This window comes from Acomys russatus, chromosome 20 (genome assembly GCF_903995435.1).
Source record: "Acomys russatus chromosome 20, mAcoRus1.1, whole genome shotgun sequence".
Lineage (NCBI taxonomy): Eukaryota > Metazoa > Chordata > Mammalia > Rodentia > Muridae > Acomys > Acomys russatus.
The window spans coordinates 26087290-26103797 of NC_067156.1; the positions used below are offsets into that span (position 1 = coordinate 26087290).

The 16508-nt window shown below is 44.8% G+C and overlaps 3 protein-coding genes across 3 annotated transcripts; all 3 read left to right on the forward strand.

The window, feature by feature from the left end:
* The first annotated feature begins 2218 nt into the window (after positions 1–2218).
* Positions 2219–7333, forward strand: LOC127204777 (protocadherin gamma-A8-like). Its single transcript, XM_051163996.1, has 3 exons — positions 2219–4642; positions 6875–6921; positions 7156–7333. The coding sequence occupies exons 1-3, from the start codon at positions 2219–2221 to the stop codon at positions 7331–7333; spliced, it is 2649 nt and encodes an 882-aa protein (XP_051019953.1).
* A 45-nt stretch (positions 7334–7378) lies between these two features.
* LOC127204778 (protocadherin gamma-B5-like) lies at positions 7379–12621 on the forward strand. Its single transcript, XM_051163997.1, has 2 exons — positions 7379–9784; positions 12475–12621. The coding sequence occupies exons 1-2, from the start codon at positions 7379–7381 to the stop codon at positions 12619–12621; spliced, it is 2553 nt and encodes an 850-aa protein (XP_051019954.1).
* Positions 12622–12674: 53 nt separating this feature from the next.
* On the forward strand, positions 12675–15137 carry LOC127204779 (protocadherin gamma-A9-like). Its single transcript, XM_051163998.1, has one exon. It carries the CDS (start codon positions 12675–12677, stop codon positions 15135–15137), a length of 2463 nt encoding a protein of 820 aa, XP_051019955.1.
* Positions 15138–16508: the final 1371 nt, after the last annotated feature.

The following is a 16508-nucleotide window of genomic DNA, read 5'->3' on the forward strand; positions in this document are numbered from 1 at the left end:
TTAAAATAATCTTTAAAACAAAAACACGGTAAAAAATGGATATTTTGCTATTGCTTTAGCTGTTTTAGCTTCTATAATCTGTTGTTTTGCTTCTTGTGACTATTTCCTTTTCTCCCAAAATAAGATCACTTAAGCTCAGTCCTATGGCCATGGCCTCTTGTAATTTTATACAGTATATTATATGTGATCGGTTCCTTAGCAGAAGGCCCGGTATTTACCAGAAGATCAAAGGGACTGATAATCCATGTGTATAGTGCCAGTATTTGGGAGATAGAGGCAAAGCCAGAATGGGCTATATGAGACCCTTTCTAAACAAACAACCAGAAGCTGGTTGTTACTGCTTAAAGCATAGGTCTTTGAGAATTTATCTGTACTGATGCTCATTTAATAGAGATGAACAACGCCTTCCCTCTGTTCCTCCCTGGCACCCTCCAACATATCATTTTTTAAATTATTACTAGTATCTGGACATTGGTGGTACATTCCTATAATCCCAGCATTCAGAAACCAAAGGCAGGCAAATCTCTGAGTTCAGGGTTTGTCTGGTCCATAAAGCAAGTTCCAGGACAGCCAGGGCTACACAGAGAAACGCTGTCTCAAAAACAAAACAAAACAAAAAAATATTACTAGTATTTTCTGTGTGTAAATAATGTATGGGTATATATACAAATCAGAGGACAACTTTGTAGTTTTGGTTCTTTTATTTCGTCTTTTATGTGGCTCCCAAGGGTAGAGCCCATGTCACAATGCGTAGTCAGCAAGTTCTGTCTACTTAGCCATCTGGACTCTAGCAAAAAATTCAACTGCCTTTTCTTTGTGCTTCTAAACTAAATATGTAGAGGTCTTCTACAAATTTATCTAGAAGATAAATAGTCTTGAAGTTTTCACACTTTTAGACAAACTTGCCAATCTGGTGTGCAATTAAAAATAATAATATATACGTGTTAATATGTGCACAGCGTGCTGTGTCCGTCTTCCTGGACGGTCTACGCACCTGCCCCAGCTCCTGGCAACTTCAGTACCAAAAGGCAGAGTTTTTGTTGTGGCATTTACTCTTTGGCTTCTTACGATAATCACAAATGTTCCTCACTTTTTGTTGTTCTTTGGATGAAAGTTATAGTAGTGGAGCTAACCTAACGTGTGTGTGTGTGTGTGTGTGTGTGTGTGTGTGTGTGTGTGTGTGTACTCCCTTAAATGGTCATCTGGTTTAAAATGTAACACCAGGCTTGGTGGTGCATGCTTGTAACACAGCACTGAGGAGCAGCAGAGAGGCAGATGGAACTCTGTGAGTTCAGGTCCAGCCTGGTCTACATAGTGAGTTCCAGGACAGCCAAAGCTACTTCGTGAGATCCTGTATGAGTTTTGTTTCTTTTGTGGAAGAGGGGGTAGAGTTTTGCTTTTATTATGTCTTTATCTGTTCCTCCCAAGTATTTTTAAATAACAAACCCACATAATATAATTTTTTAAAAAAACTTGAATTGTGAAAGTATTCGTCCTGGTCAAATTCCTCAATAATAATAAAAAAATCATTGGTGTGTAATTAAAATAAGATTTTAGTAAGAAAACATAAAAGCAACAACTCTGTGGAAAGCTACTATGATGATTAGTTTAAACCAGAGAAAACAACCCTCCAAACAGTCATCTCCATCAGATCTGGTTTACTCTAAAAATTATCAGTTTCCAGTAGCAACTAGAATTATTAATTTATCCGCATATGTAGAAACCATTCACACAAAGCTGGGAAACAATGAAAAGTAAAACTGCACTGTTTGCTTTAGAGAGCAGATGTAGACTGCCATTCGATATAATGCTAGCCCAGAGACCTGATCATTAATATAACCACATTTTATCACACACACATATTTGCACTTTCTTCTAAAATATGTATTTAGGAACAAATTTAAACTTAAAGTAATAAAAAACGGTTAATTGATAAGGCTTAAATAACTGCATCTAAGTGCAGTAACAATTTAGGACTCTAAGCGCCGCTGTTCACCTTCTGGGAGAGAGATGCACCCGGAAAGCAATCGAATTCTCAGCGATGACAAAATCAGACTAGCAGATTCCAGAGTCGAACTGCGACACTGCGGTGAAATTCTGTCCCTAAATTTGTGGCTCTCCAGCTTTCCGTGAGATTGTAATCTCCATCACCTCAAGCAAAGGTAAACCAGCCATCTATGCCCAGGGAAGACTGAGAGGATTTTTTTGCGAATGAACAATGGCCGCTTCCAAGAACCAACACAGGCACAGCCCGCTGGTCCTGTTGTGTACGCTCATGGGGACGCTGTGCAAGATCGGGGTAGGACAGATTCGTTACTCGGTCCCAGAAGAGACAAACAAAGGCACGGTCGTGGGCAACATCTCTAAGGACCTGAGGCTGGAGCCCCGCGAGCTGGCGGAGAGCGGGATCCGCATCGTCTCCAGAGGTAGGTCTCAGCTTTTCTCTCTGAACCCGCGGAGCGGTAGCTTGGTCACCGCAGGCAGGATAGACCGGGAGGAGCTGTGCGCTCAAAGCACTCCCTGTCTTGTAAATATTAACATCTTAGTTGAGGGGAAAGGAAAACTCTTTGGGGTTGAAATCGAAATAACTGATATTAACGACAATAATCCGAAGTTCCATGTTGAAGATCTGGAAGTGAAAATTAATGAAATCGCCGCCCCTGGAGCACGGTATCCACTTCCAGAAGCGGTTGACCCAGATGTGGGGATAAACTCCCTCCAGAATTACCAGCTCAGTCCTAACCAACACTTCTCTCTCCACCTGCAAACCGGAGACGACGGAACTATAAACCCAGAGCTGGTACTGGAGAGCACCCTGGACAGAGAGGAAGAGCCCACTCACCTCCTGGTCCTCACCGCCTCCGATGGCGGTGACCCGCGCCGCTCCAGCACAGCGCTCATCCAGGTCACAGTGTTGGATACAAATGACAATGCCCCTGTTTTCGAACAACCGGTTTACCGCGTGAAGGTCCTTGAGAATGTGGCCCCGGGCACCCTGCTGCTCACAGTGAGAGCTAGCGACCCGGATGAGGGTGCCAATGGGAAAGTGACGTATAAATTCCGGAAAATTAATGAAAAACAGTCGCTGTTATTCCATCTTCATGAAAACACTGGGGAAATGACCGTAGCGAAGAATCTGGACTATGAAGAATGTTCATCGTATGAAATGGAAATACAGGCTGAAGACGTGGGAGCACTTCTCGGGAGGAGCAAAGTGATAATTATGGTGGAGGATGTAAATGACAATCGGCCGGAAGTGACCATTACATCCTTGTTTAACCCAGTTTTGGAAAGTTCTCTTCCTGGTACAGTAATTGCCTTCTTGAATGTGCATGACCGAGACTCTGGAAAGAATGGTCAAGTTGTCTGTTATACACATGACAACTTACCTTTTAAATTAGAAAAGTCAATAGATAATTACTATAGATTGGTGACATGGAAATACTTGGACCGAGAAAACGTCTCTCACTACAATATCACAGTGATAGCTTCAGATCTGGGATCCCCACCTCTGTCTACTGAAACTTACATTGCCCTGGTCGTGGCAGACACTAACGACAACCCGCCTCGTTTTCCTCATGCTTCCTACATAGCCTATATCCCAGAGAACAACCTGAGAGGTGCTTCCATCTTCTCACTGACTGCACATGACCCTGACAGCCAAGAAAATGCCCAGGTCACTTACTCTGTGTCTGAGGACTCCATACAGGGAGTACCTTTGTCCTCTTATATCTCCATCAACTCGGACACTGGCGTCCTGTACGCACTGCAGTCTTTTGACTTTGAGAAGATGCAAGACTTGCAGCTATTGGTTATTGCCAGCGACAGTGGAAGCCCACCACTCAGCAGCAACGTGTCACTGAGCTTGTTTGTGTTGGACCAGAATGACAATGCGCCTGAGATTCTCTACCCTGGCTTCCCCACAGACGGTTCCACTGGTGTGGAATTGGCGCCCCGCTCTGCAGAGCCTGGATACCTAGTGACCAAGGTGGTGGCGGTGGACAGAGACTCAGGACAGAATGCTTGGCTGTCCTACCGCCTGCTCAAGGCCAGCGAGCCAGGTCTCTTCTCTGTAGGGCTGCACACGGGTGAGGTGCGCACAGCAAGGGCCCTGCTGGACAGAGATGCTCTCAAACAGAACCTGGTGATGGCGGTGCAGGACCATGGCCAGCCCCCTCTCTCTGCCACTGTAACTCTCACCGTGGCTGTGGCTAACAGCATCCCGGAAGTGTTGGCTGACTTGAGCAGCATTAGGACCCCTGGGGCACCAGAAGATTCCGATCTCACGCTCCACCTGGTGGTGGCCGTGGCTGTAGTTTCCTGTGTCTTCCTAGTCTTTGTCATTGTCCTCCTAGCACTCAGACTTCAGCGCTGGCAGAAGTCTCGCCAGTTCCAGGGCTCCAGAGGGGTATTGGCCCCTGCACCTCCATCACATTTTGTGGGCATCGACGGGGTACAGGCTTTTCTACAAACCTATTCGCATGAAGTCTCACTCACTTCAGACTCCCAGACAAGCCACATTATCTTTCCTCAGCCCAACTATGCAGACATGCTCATTAACCAAGAAAACTGTGAGAAAAATGAATCTTTATTAACATCCATAGATTTTCATGAGAGTAAAGATGAAGACGCTTGTGCTCTGGTAAGTTCGGGTGCTTGATTTCTCGCGGGAATTTTGAGATATGCCAAAACTGTTGTGTTCGTGTAAGTAATGGGAATGTCAATCTGAACACTTGAAAGTCATGTGTCTATGAAAACAAATTGAGTTTGTTTTCAAAGGGATTGAGCAATGCTTGGGAACGTAGGTTAGTTATTAGAGTGCTCGCCTAGTTCGCACAAATCCTGAGTTTGATTCCCAGCACCAGATAAACCGGGCTATGTGAGACTCTGTCTCAAAACACACACACACAGAGAGAGAGAGAGAGAGAGAGAGAGAGAGAGAGAGAGAGAGAGAGAGAGAGAGAGAGAGAGAGAGAGAGAGAGAGAAGAGGCCTTTAAAGCATCTCATTGTCTTTATCACTCATTTAGTTAAGAATTAATTACCTACCACACACAGTACCTTTTCTACTTACACACATGGATTTCTTTGTCGTCGTCTTCTTCTTCCTCCTCCTCCTCCTCCTCCTTCTCCTTCTGGTTTTTTGAGACAGGGTTTCTCTGTGTAGCCTTGGCTGTCCTGGACTCACTTTGTAGACCAGGCTGGCCTCAAACTCACAGCCTACCTCTGCCCCCCAAGTGCTGGGATTAAAGGCATGCACCACCTCACCTGGCCACACATGGATATTCTAAGTGAACACTATGCAAAAATAGTTGAGATTTTCAAATCCTTAGTAATTAATCATCAAGTGTGCACCACAATTATATTACCTACAAGGAGCCCCCATGAGATGTCTTGCCTTTGAACATCTCTTAAGGCCTGCTTCTGCATCTGCATTCAAACTTTACTACTGCTTACTATACTTCAAACCACAAGCGCAGGGGCTGGAGAGGTGGCTCAGCGGTTAAGAGCACTGCGTCCTCTTCCAGGGGTCCTGAGTTCAATTCCCAGCAACCACATGATGGCTCACAATCATTTATATCCTCTACTGCCCTCTTCTGGCATGCAGGTGTACAGGGAGATAGAGCACTCTAATACATAAAACGAGTAAAATCAAACCACAAACACATTTTAAAATGTGGATCTTGGTGGGAGATAAACTGGTGCACAAATGTTGAATGTATGTGTGGATGGTTATCCTTCTCGGGGTCTGTGCCTATGGAAATATGACATCAAAAGCCTCATTTAGCAATCAGTCTCCCCTCCAAAAGAAAAGCAACAAAATCTAAACTAAAATAAAACTTTCTTAATTAAGATAGTGAAGACTCCATTTCAGAAGATGAATCATGGAGAAAACTCATGAATGATAAACAAATTCCAAATAAGTTAACTAATTTCAGAAAAATTGTAGCAAGCTATACACATTATCTGTATTTCCTCATTTGTCACCAATCAAAAATGAAAGATAGAATAAATATATTGTGATTGTGGAGAGGGATAGTTCCCAAGGACTGTGCAGTATTCCGTGCTATGTTGCATGTACATAGGAGTAGAAATTAACATCATGCTTTCTGTAGCATCTTGGCGCACAATCATTTGAGGAGACTGCTATATCATTGGCTCTGTCATTTTGTTAGGGGTAAAGAAAGCTGTCTCTTGCCTAATATGTGTGTCACCCTGATTTGATTCCCAGCACTTCAAAAACTAATTAATTAGTGGAGTATTAAGTTAGACCAAATGTCACAGTTTCAGTAAGTTTATGTAATGGGTTTACTATGTTTTCAGTTTCTCCAACTCCAAAGTGTGGTGCCTAGGCAGGGAAATAATGTGCTCTATGTGTGTTGCACATAGCTAATCACTTCCCCAGGAATTTTAAGGCTGAATTGCTGTAATATAAAGAGTGAGGTACAAACTACATAATTTGGAAATAATAAAGTAGGGGATTTATATCTGGGCTACCTCACTGAGATATCCTTCTCAAATTTGTATCGCTAAAGAGCCAAAAACAAAAAACAAAAACTCTTGGTTTTTATAAAGAGAACGTTGATGTTACCAGAAAGGAAGGATGTCTGAGGAGTGGGACGCATCTGCCCAAGTACAATGTAAGTAATAACTTACAACAGTACTGCTGTCTCCAAACACTACTAAACAGCATTGATTACCTAGAAATCTGGAAGAATTATAGAAATAAATAAAGAGGAGTAAAAGTAGTTTCAACATACCATAGCCAACAAAGAAGTGAATTTGTGGACTTAATAATCTAATAGACTCCGAGGGAAAAACTAATGGTTCATTAGCTATTAAATTCTCACTCAAAAGTGTAACATTTTTCTTTAGGTAAAAGCACAGTGCATGCACAGTGACCCAAGAATGGACCGTTATATGTAGGTTTGCACAAAAACTCAATGTGGTATTTCAAACATCGTGGAAGAATAAAAAAGATATATGAAATGGGTATTTAAAGTATTTTTTCTAAATATTAAAGTATGACGTATTAAGTTAGGCACAATTGTTATGTTGTTAGTTAGTTAAAAATAATAAAATAAAAAAATAAAAAACCTCCGAACAGCAGAGGCTGCAGTTTCTTACTGTGGACTCTGGGCGCCGCTGTTGGCCAGACTTGAGAGTCTGAAGCTCCACTTCTTGCGCAGCCGCAGAGCTCTTTGCAAGACACCCTTTCTCAGCCTTCTTTACTTCGCTCCTTTCCGAGCAAAAGAAGAATCGTTTCATGGACTAGAACTGGTATCAAACTCCATTAGGATCCCGGAATATCCGCAGCACGGAGCTACCTCGTAACCCAGCGTTTCCAGCCTGGTGAGCAAATAAACGGGAACAAGAAGGATGCGGGAGGGCGCTGCCCAGAGGCGCCAGAGGCAGTGGCGGCCAATACTCCTTCCCTTCCTGCTCCCTTTGTTCAGCCCCGCGCTCTCTGAGCAGATCCGCTACAAGATCCCCGAGGAGATGCCCACCGGCTCGGTAGTGGGGGACCTCGCCAAGGACCTGGGCTTCAGTGTCCAGGAGTTACCCATGCGAAAACTACGCATCAGTTCCAAGAAGCCTTACTTCAGTGTGAGCACAGAAAGCGGCGAGTTGCTAGTGAGCAGCAGGCTGGACAGGGAGCAGATATGCGGGAAGAAGTCGGTATGTGTTCTGGAATTTGAGGCTGTTGCTGAAAACCCATTGAATTTTTATCACGTGAGCGTGGAGCTGGAGGACATTAATGACCACATGCCAAAATTCATGCACACTTCCTCGGAACTGCAAATAAGTGAGTCTGCACAACCGGGCACTCGATTTATTTTAGAGGTAGCAGAAGATGCAGATATTGCCTTAAATTCTCTACAGAATTATAAACTCTCTCTTAGCCCTAGTTTCTCGCTGGTAAATAAAGAAAAACAAGATGGTAGTAAATACCCGGAATTGGTATTGGAGAAAACTTTAGACCGCGAGCAACAGAATTACTACCGATTAGTCTTGACAGCCTTAGACGGTGGGAATCCTCCCCTAAGTGGCACCACTGAGCTTCGGATCCAAGTGACTGATGCTAACGATAATCCCCCTGAGTTCAACCAGGAAGTGTACAGAGTCCGCCTTCCCGAGAACGTGCCCCTAGGCACAACTGTGCTACAGGTGACAGCTACCGACAAAGATGAGGGTGTGAATTCGGAGATTACTTATTCCTTCTACAGAGCTGGGCAAGTGTTTGGTCTAAATTCAAAGAGTGGAGAAATTACAACACAAAGGACACTGGATTTCGAAGAAATGAAAGAATATTCTATAGTGGTGGAAGCACGGGACGGTGGGGGCCTGGTTGCACAATGTACGGTTGAAATTAACATTCAAGATGAAAATGACAACAAACCAGAAGTTACAGTTGATTCCCTACTAGAAACGATTCTAGAAAACGCGGCGCCAGGAACACTGGTTGCTTTGATCAAAATACACGACGGAGATTCTGGGGAGAACGGAGAGGTTCATTGTCGACTGGACGGTGAAGTGCCCTTTAAAATTATCTCTTCTTCCAAAAATTCTTATAAATTGGTAACAGATAGAGCCTTAGACCGAGAGATGACCCCGGAATACAATGTTACCATCACAGCCACTGACAGGGGCAAACCACCCCTCTCTTCCAGCACGAGTGTCACCCTACACATTGGTGACGTCAATGACAACACTCCACTTTTCCACCAGGCCTCCTACTTGGTGTACATAGCCGAGAACAACCCACCTGGATCCTCCATCGCTCAAGTCAGCGCCTCTGACCCGGATTTGGGATCCAATGGTCAAGTCTCCTACTCCATCATAGCCAGCGACCTGGAGCCTAAATCGCTGTGGTCCTACGTGACCGTGAATGCGCAGAGCGGGGTGGTGTTCGCCCAGCGCGCCTTCGACCACGAACAGCTGCGCTCCTTCCAGTTGACATTGCAGGCGCGCGACCAGGGCTCTCCCGCTCTCAGCTCCAACGTGAGCATGCGCGTGCTGGTGGGCGACCGCAACGACAACGCGCCACGCGTGCTCTACCCCGCGCTTGAGCCCGATGGCTCCGCGCTCTTCGACATGGTGCCTCGCGCTGCCGAACCCGGATACCTGGTCACCAAGGTGGTGGCAGTGGACGCTGACTCCGGACACAATGCCTGGCTGTCATACCACGTGCTGCAGGCCAGCGATCCTGGGCTCTTCAGCCTGGGGCTGCGCACAGGCGAGGTGCGCACAGCGCGTGCCTTGGGCGACAAGGACGCCGCCAGGCAGCGCCTGTTGGTTGGTGTTCGCGATGGTGGACAGCCTCCTCTCTCTGCCACTGCCACGCTGCTCTTGGTATTCGCTGACAGTCTGCAGGAGGTCCTGCCAGACCTCAGTGACCGCCCGCTGCCCCCTGACCCTCAAGCTGAGCTGCAGTTCTACTTGGTTGTGGCCCTGGCCTTGGTTTCTGTGCTTTTCCTCCTGGCTGTGATTCTAGCCATTGCACTTCGACTGCGACACCCCTCCAGCCCCTCTGTCTGGGGTTGCTTTCAGCCTGGATTTTGTTCTGAGTCTAGACCTGTGGTTCCCCCCAACTACAGCGAAGGTACTTTGCCGTATTCCTATAATCTGTATGGTGTACATGCCGGAAAGACAGAGTGTAATTTCCTAAAATGTAGTGAGCAATTGAGTTCAGGACAGGGCCTTCTTTGCCCTGAGTCAACCGGGGCCCTGTTTCCACTTTGTGATTCCAATGAGCCGACGTCCCACCCGGAACCTCTAACACCGGTGAGTTTCACTCAAGCCTTTGGTTCTTCCTCTCTTCCTAAAAGGACACAATTATTTATATTTACATAGTAATACAGCACGTTTTCAGGTCTTGTGAGTCCTCTTCAAAAAGTTTAAATGGCTCAGAAAGTTCTGTTTTGTTTCCTCAATAGAGTTGGGTGAAGTGTGGTATAAACTAAGTTTTAGAAAAGAATTAAAGGTTACAGATTTACAGTGTAGTAAAATATCCAAGCAATACTGAGAGTGTGTGCTGTTAGCTTCACAACAAAATTAGTGCACAATTTTTCAAAGTGATTGGAATTTACCTGTTGGTTTTTACTTTTTTGAGACAGAGTCTTGCTATGTAGTTTATAGGGTGGCCTTGATTCATGACTCACAATGTATCTCAGGCTGGCCTGGGAGTTATTATACTGGGCAGAGGCCAGCCTGGAACTGGAGCTCCTCCTGTCTCAACCTCGTGGGTGCTGGTTTATAGGTCTGAGCCACCATTCTTCCTATTTTTTTATACATAGGCAAGCATTAAATTTAGAGTACATAATAATTTGCCAAGCAATGGTGGCACACGCCTGTAATTCCAGAACTCAGGAAGCAGAGGCAAGCAGATCGCTGAGTTTGAAACCAGCCTGGTGTACAGAGTGAGTTCCAGGACAACCAAGGCTACACAGAGAAACCCTGTCTCACAAAAGAAAGGAAGGAAGGAAAGGACTTTATCCTCTAATGAAACTACTCATTGGTCTCTTCCTTTGCTTCTTTCACTAATGGTTTCCTTTCTTGTGTTTATTCCTTGTGCTTAGCTTCCTATGCTTACTTAACAGATTCATGACTTTGATTTCCTTAAAGATACATGAAAACTACTGTGTGTGGTGTGTGTGTGTGTGTGTGTGTGTGTGTGTGTGTGTGTGTGTGTTTGTGGAATGAAAGAGATTTGCTGAATTCTTCAGACTCAACTCACTAAGTCCTATCAGCTTTGTGGAATCCTGAAGAAAACAAAAGACAGGCAGAGATGTGGTGATGGAGCGCTCCTCTGTTATGCTCTAGGCCCTGGGGAGCCTAGGAGAAGACTAGGGAAGGAAATGAAGAAAAGATATTATCACTCCCATTTCTTTTGTTCTTTTGTTTAATTTTTGTTGTATGTGCATGAGTGTTTAGTTTGCATGTATGTCCGGACACTACTTGCATACCCAGTGCCCTCAGAGGCCCGAAACAGAAGAGTATTGGATCCCCTTGGACTGGAGTTATAGATTGATGTGAGCCATCATGTGGGTGTTGGGACTTGAACCCAGGTCCTCTGCAAGACCAGTCAGTACTCTTAACTCCGAATCATCTCTACAGCTCCCTCCTCTGGTTCTTGACATATAATCTCTGAAGAAGGGAGCAGGAGGGGAAACCACTGGATTCTTCTTATAATTTGAAGCCACAAAGGTTTTCCAGCCATCCCTGTAGTGGGGAATTCTGAGTTATTGACTCTTAAAGGAAAGAGCTACTGCTCAGGCATGCACATGAAACTGCTATTTCATACTATGTCTTTGCTTTGTTTCCTCTGACAGTAAAATATAGTAAATGGCTACTTTACAAACAGATTTCTTCTTTACATAGCATCACTTAACCATTTACTTCTTGATAGTAAACATTTGTTCTATGTTTTGTGCTCTTTTCTTTCAGTCATTGATTAAATTTAAAAGACCTTTAGAATAAGAAGTGTATGGCCACTTTAAAAATCACACGATTTCTTTCTTCCTTTCTTTTCTTTTGTCCTGAGGGTTGAGCTGATGCATGCTAAGCAAGGCAAATACTTTTCTACTGAGCTGCATCCCAGCCCTTGAAACTGTATGGGGGTTGGTGATGTAACTCAGTAATAGAACTCTTGCCTAACATGGTAAGGTTCTAGATTCTATCCCCAGAACACACACACACACACACACACACACACACACACACACACACAGTTCTAGGCTAGCCAGGGTTATATAATGAGGCCCTGTAAGAAAAATATGGAATCAATATAATTATGAAATGAACATATATCAAAGTATAAAGGAAATATAAATATTATAAGACTTTCATACCAAAATTATTTCTAAAAATCGTAAAGATGTGCAAAACAAAACAACATAAAAATAACATTTTAACAACTTATATATCTAGAGGGTGTGTACAAACCAAAATTTAAGGTGGGTTAGGTTAACATTAAGCCAAAACTGCGGAGTTAATACAGAAATATCATTCCCCTTAATTTAAAATTCAGATGTCCACAAATGGTAATTGCTTTAGAAATGTGAGTGCAAGAAAATGCTTAGAAAATCTAAAATCACAATAAGAAGAGAGTACTCTTTTCTTTATCTATAATCAAATATTTTGGGGGAGCACATGAGTAGACACAAGTGCTCTGGAGACTGAGACAGGAGAGTACCCTCCTTCAAGACCAGCCTGAGAGACTCCATTTCTGTAAGACACTTAATGAAAGAACAAAAGGAAGGAAGAAGGGAGAAGAGGGTGGAGAAAGAAAGGAAGAAGAAAGGAAAAAGAAGGGGGAGCCGGGGAGAAACAGGGAGAAAGGAGAGGGAGTTGAGAAAGGAACAAAGGGGAAAATGGGATGTGATGTCTCGGTGTAGTAACGACTTAGGACTCTGAGCGCCGCTGTTGACCAACTAAAAGAAAAACTAGGCTTTCCGTACGGATTTTCACGTCAGCAACTACATAAAGCTCTGCGCATCCAACAAAGTGGCTCCCGGACTATAGCAAAACTCAGCCTTTTAGCGTGGAATGCTCTGGCTTTTTTCCTGAAGAAGAAGAAGAAGTATCATCGGGGCCCTTATAGGAAGAAAAGAAGAGCCTAAGGAGTTAGCGAGCACAAAGAGTATTCTGAGAGAATTCCCTAGCAAAAGCAACAATGGCTGCCCGGACCAAAAGCCCGCCCTGCAGAAGACTGGTTTTCCTGCTCCCGCTGCTGGGGATGCTGTGGGAGGCCACGGCCAGGCAGATCCGCTATTCGGTGCCAGAAGAGACAGAAAGGGGCTACATAGTGGGAAATATATCTAAGGACCTGGGACTAGAGCCCCGTGAGCTGCCGGAGCACGGAGTCCGCATCATCTCCAAAGGTAAGATCCAGCTTTTCTCTCTGAGCCCGCGGAGCGGAGGCTTAGTCACCGCAGGCAGGATAGACCGGGAGGAGTTGTGTGCCCAGAGCGCGCCGTGTCTCCTAAGCTTTAAAGTCTTAGTTGAAGATAGAGTAAAACTTTATGGGGTGGAAGTAGAAGTCACTGATATCAATGACAATGCGCCGAAATTTGAGGCCGAAAATTTGGTAGTAAAAATCAGCGAAATCGCCGCCCCTGGAGCACGGTATCCACTTCCAGAAGCGGTTGACCCAGATGTTGGGATAAACTCCCTCCAGAACTACCAGCTCAGTCCTAACCGACACTTCTCTCTCCACCTGCAAACCGGAGACGACGGAACTATAAACCCAGAGCTGGTACTGGAGAGCACCCTGGACAGAGAGGAAGAGCCCACTCACCTCCTGGTCCTCACCGCCTCCGATGGCGGTGACCCGCGCCGCTCCAGCACAGCGCTCATCCAGGTCACAGTGTTGGATACAAATGACAATGCCCCTGTTTTCGAACAACCGGTTTACCGCGTGAAAGTCCTTGAGAATGTGGCCCCGGGCACCCTGCTGCTCACAGTGAGAGCTAGCGACCCGGATGAGGGTGCCAATGGGAAAGTGACTTATAAATTCCGGAAAATTAATGAAAAGCAGTCGCTGTTATACCATCTTCATGAAAACACTGGGGAAATGACAGTAGTGAAAAATTTGGACTATGAAGAATGTTCATCGTATGAAATGGAAATACAGGCTGAAGATGGTGGGGGACTGAAAGGGCGGGCCAAAGTGGTAATTATGGTAGAAGACGTAAATGACAATCGGCCGGAAGTGACCATTACATCTCTGTTTAGCCCGGTGAGGGAAGATGCGCCCCCGGGGACAGTAATCGTTCTTTTCAACGCTCATGACCAAGACTCTGGGAAGAATGGTCAAGTAGTCTGTTCTATCCAGGAGAACCCATCTTTTAAATTAGAAAACTCAGTAGATGATTACTATAGGTTGTTGACAGCCCAGATTCTTGATCGAGAAAAGGCTTCTGTGTATAACATCACAGTGACCGCAACAGACAGAGGAACCCCATCCATGTCCACAGAAATCCACATCACCCTGTATGTAGCTGACATCAATGACAATCCGCCTACCTTCTCGCAAACCTCATACTCAGTCTATGTCCCTGAAAACAACCCCAGAGGCACCTCCATCTTCTCAGTTACTGCCTATGACCCTGATGACAGTGAGAATGCTAAGGTTACATACTCTTTGGTGGAAAACACCATCCAGGGAGCACCACTCTCCTCCTATATCTCCATTAATTCTGACACAGGTGTGCTCTATGCTTTGCAATCCTTTGACTATGAACAGTTTCAAAATCTGCAAATGCAGGTGAAAGCAAGTGACAGTGGACAACCACCACTCAGCAGCAATGTGTCCCTAACTGTATTTCTATTGGATCAGAATGACAATGCTCCCCAAATCCTGTACCCCTCCCTCCCAACCGATGGATCCACTGGTGTGGAGCTGGCTCCTCGCTCGGCAGAGCCTGGATATCTGGTGACCAAGGTCGTGGCAGTGGACAGAGACTCTGGACAGAATGCTTGGTTGTCTTACCGTCTGCTCAAGGCTAGTGAGCCAGGACTTTTCACAGTGGGGCTACGCTCGGGTGAAGTACGCACAGCCCGGGCCCTGCTAGACAGAGATTCTCTTAAGCAAAGCCTCCTGGTGGCTGTGCAGGATCATGGGGAGCCCCCTCTTTCTGCTACCATTACTCTTACAGTGGCTGTGGCAGACAGCATCCCCGCCATCCTGGCTGACCTGGGCAGCATCAACACTCCAGCAGACCCTGATTCTGACATTACTCTCTACCTTGTGGTAGCAGTTGCCGTGGTGTCCTGTGTCTTCCTGCTCTTTGTGCTTGTGCTGCTAGCGCTTAGGCTGAGGCGTTGGCATACTTCACACCTGCTGCAGGCTGGGACCAGTGCACTGACTGGGGTGCCAGCATCACATATTGTGGGTGTGCAAGGGGTTCAGACTTTCCTACAAGCCTATTCCCAAGAGTTCTCCCTCACACCTGATTCTGGGAAGAGCCACCTGATCTTCCCCCAGCCCAACTATGCAGATACACTCCTCAGCCAGGAGAGCTGTGGGAAAAGCGAGCCTTTGTGCAGTTCAGTGGAGTCCAAGTTTCCTATTGATGACACTCCTTTGGTTCCTGTGAGTTTGGGGGTCCCCCCCTTTATTATGTCTGATAATTAGCTCTCTGCTTTAGTCTTGCATAAGTTGATATTTATATACCTGTAACCCCTCTAGTTTTCACTGAGACTAATCTTCACCCGCAACATCTAAAATGTTTATTGGTCAGACACCACTGAGGTAATTTCTGAGGTGCTGATGGGAGAGGGGGAACAGTTAACATTATCCTGCCTGGTTGGAGCTGTTTAGAGTTGGTTGGTTGGTTACAGTGGCTCCCTCCTACCTCTCCAGCTGGAGTTCTTTTCCTGACATTAATTGCATCATTTATTCCTAGTGCCCCTCATTGTAGCTCTTGCTCCTAAAAGTTTCTAGAGTGATCCTTTTGTAGGGGTGAACTAAAAAGTACCCTTTTCTTAGAGAAACAACTGAACAACCAGTCTATACCCCCACATTTCTATCTCTACGACATGAAAATGCCCTCAATGAACTGTTGTTTAGCAGACCATAAGTTCATGGAAACTATTTGTGTTTAAAGAGCTTTCTTTATTGAGGATGAGTTAAGCTTCAGTTGTCAACTCCAGACCCAGCAAAGCTTTTTTGGTTTTGTTTTTATTTTTTTCTTTTAATGGTGAAAATTGTAACTTCCATTGTGGTAATAGCGTTGAAGCCTTGGATTTCCTAATGGTGTAGTCTATAGCTTGACACTCTTCATTCAAGTCTGTGCTTGCTCAAGTGAAGTTGCTAGTAAGGGGAATTTAAATTTTGTCACATGTGGGGAATTAAAAATTTGGCTCCAGCTCAATACTCCAATCTCAAGAAGTAGAAATGAAACTGAACATGGGATGTAAGGTAGAAACTAGTCTCAGAACATGCTGGAGGAGATTCTAAAAAGATGTCTGGATTTTAGATTTAAGTAAAAATAATTTATTACTTGGATTTTAAACATAATGCCAATGTTGAAGAGGCAGATGACATGTGGGAGAACACTTGAAAATAAACTTTGGAGATGGTAGTATTGTCCAGTGACAGAGTACTTGCCTGTCCTATGTGAGACACCGGCTTCAACCCGTGTCTGAAAAAAAAATGGAAGAAATGAAACTTGCACATTTTTAGTCTGTAGCCTGGTATGGTAGCACATGCTTTCAGTTCCAGCACTCAGGAGGCAGAGGCAGGCAGATCTCTGTGAATTCAAGGCCTACATAGTGAGTTCCAGGACAGCCAAATCTATGTCTAAGAAAAAAAAATTTCTATTCTAAACATGTGCTGCATAGATACATTGATGACTGCTGGCGTTTATAGGAACATAGAGAATTATGCACATAATAAGAAGTTTGATGTATCTAGGTGTTGATATTAAGATATATTATGGATATACGATACATGGACATTTTAACCTCTTCAGGCATTCTGTCAGTACCATGGTACGCATAGCTA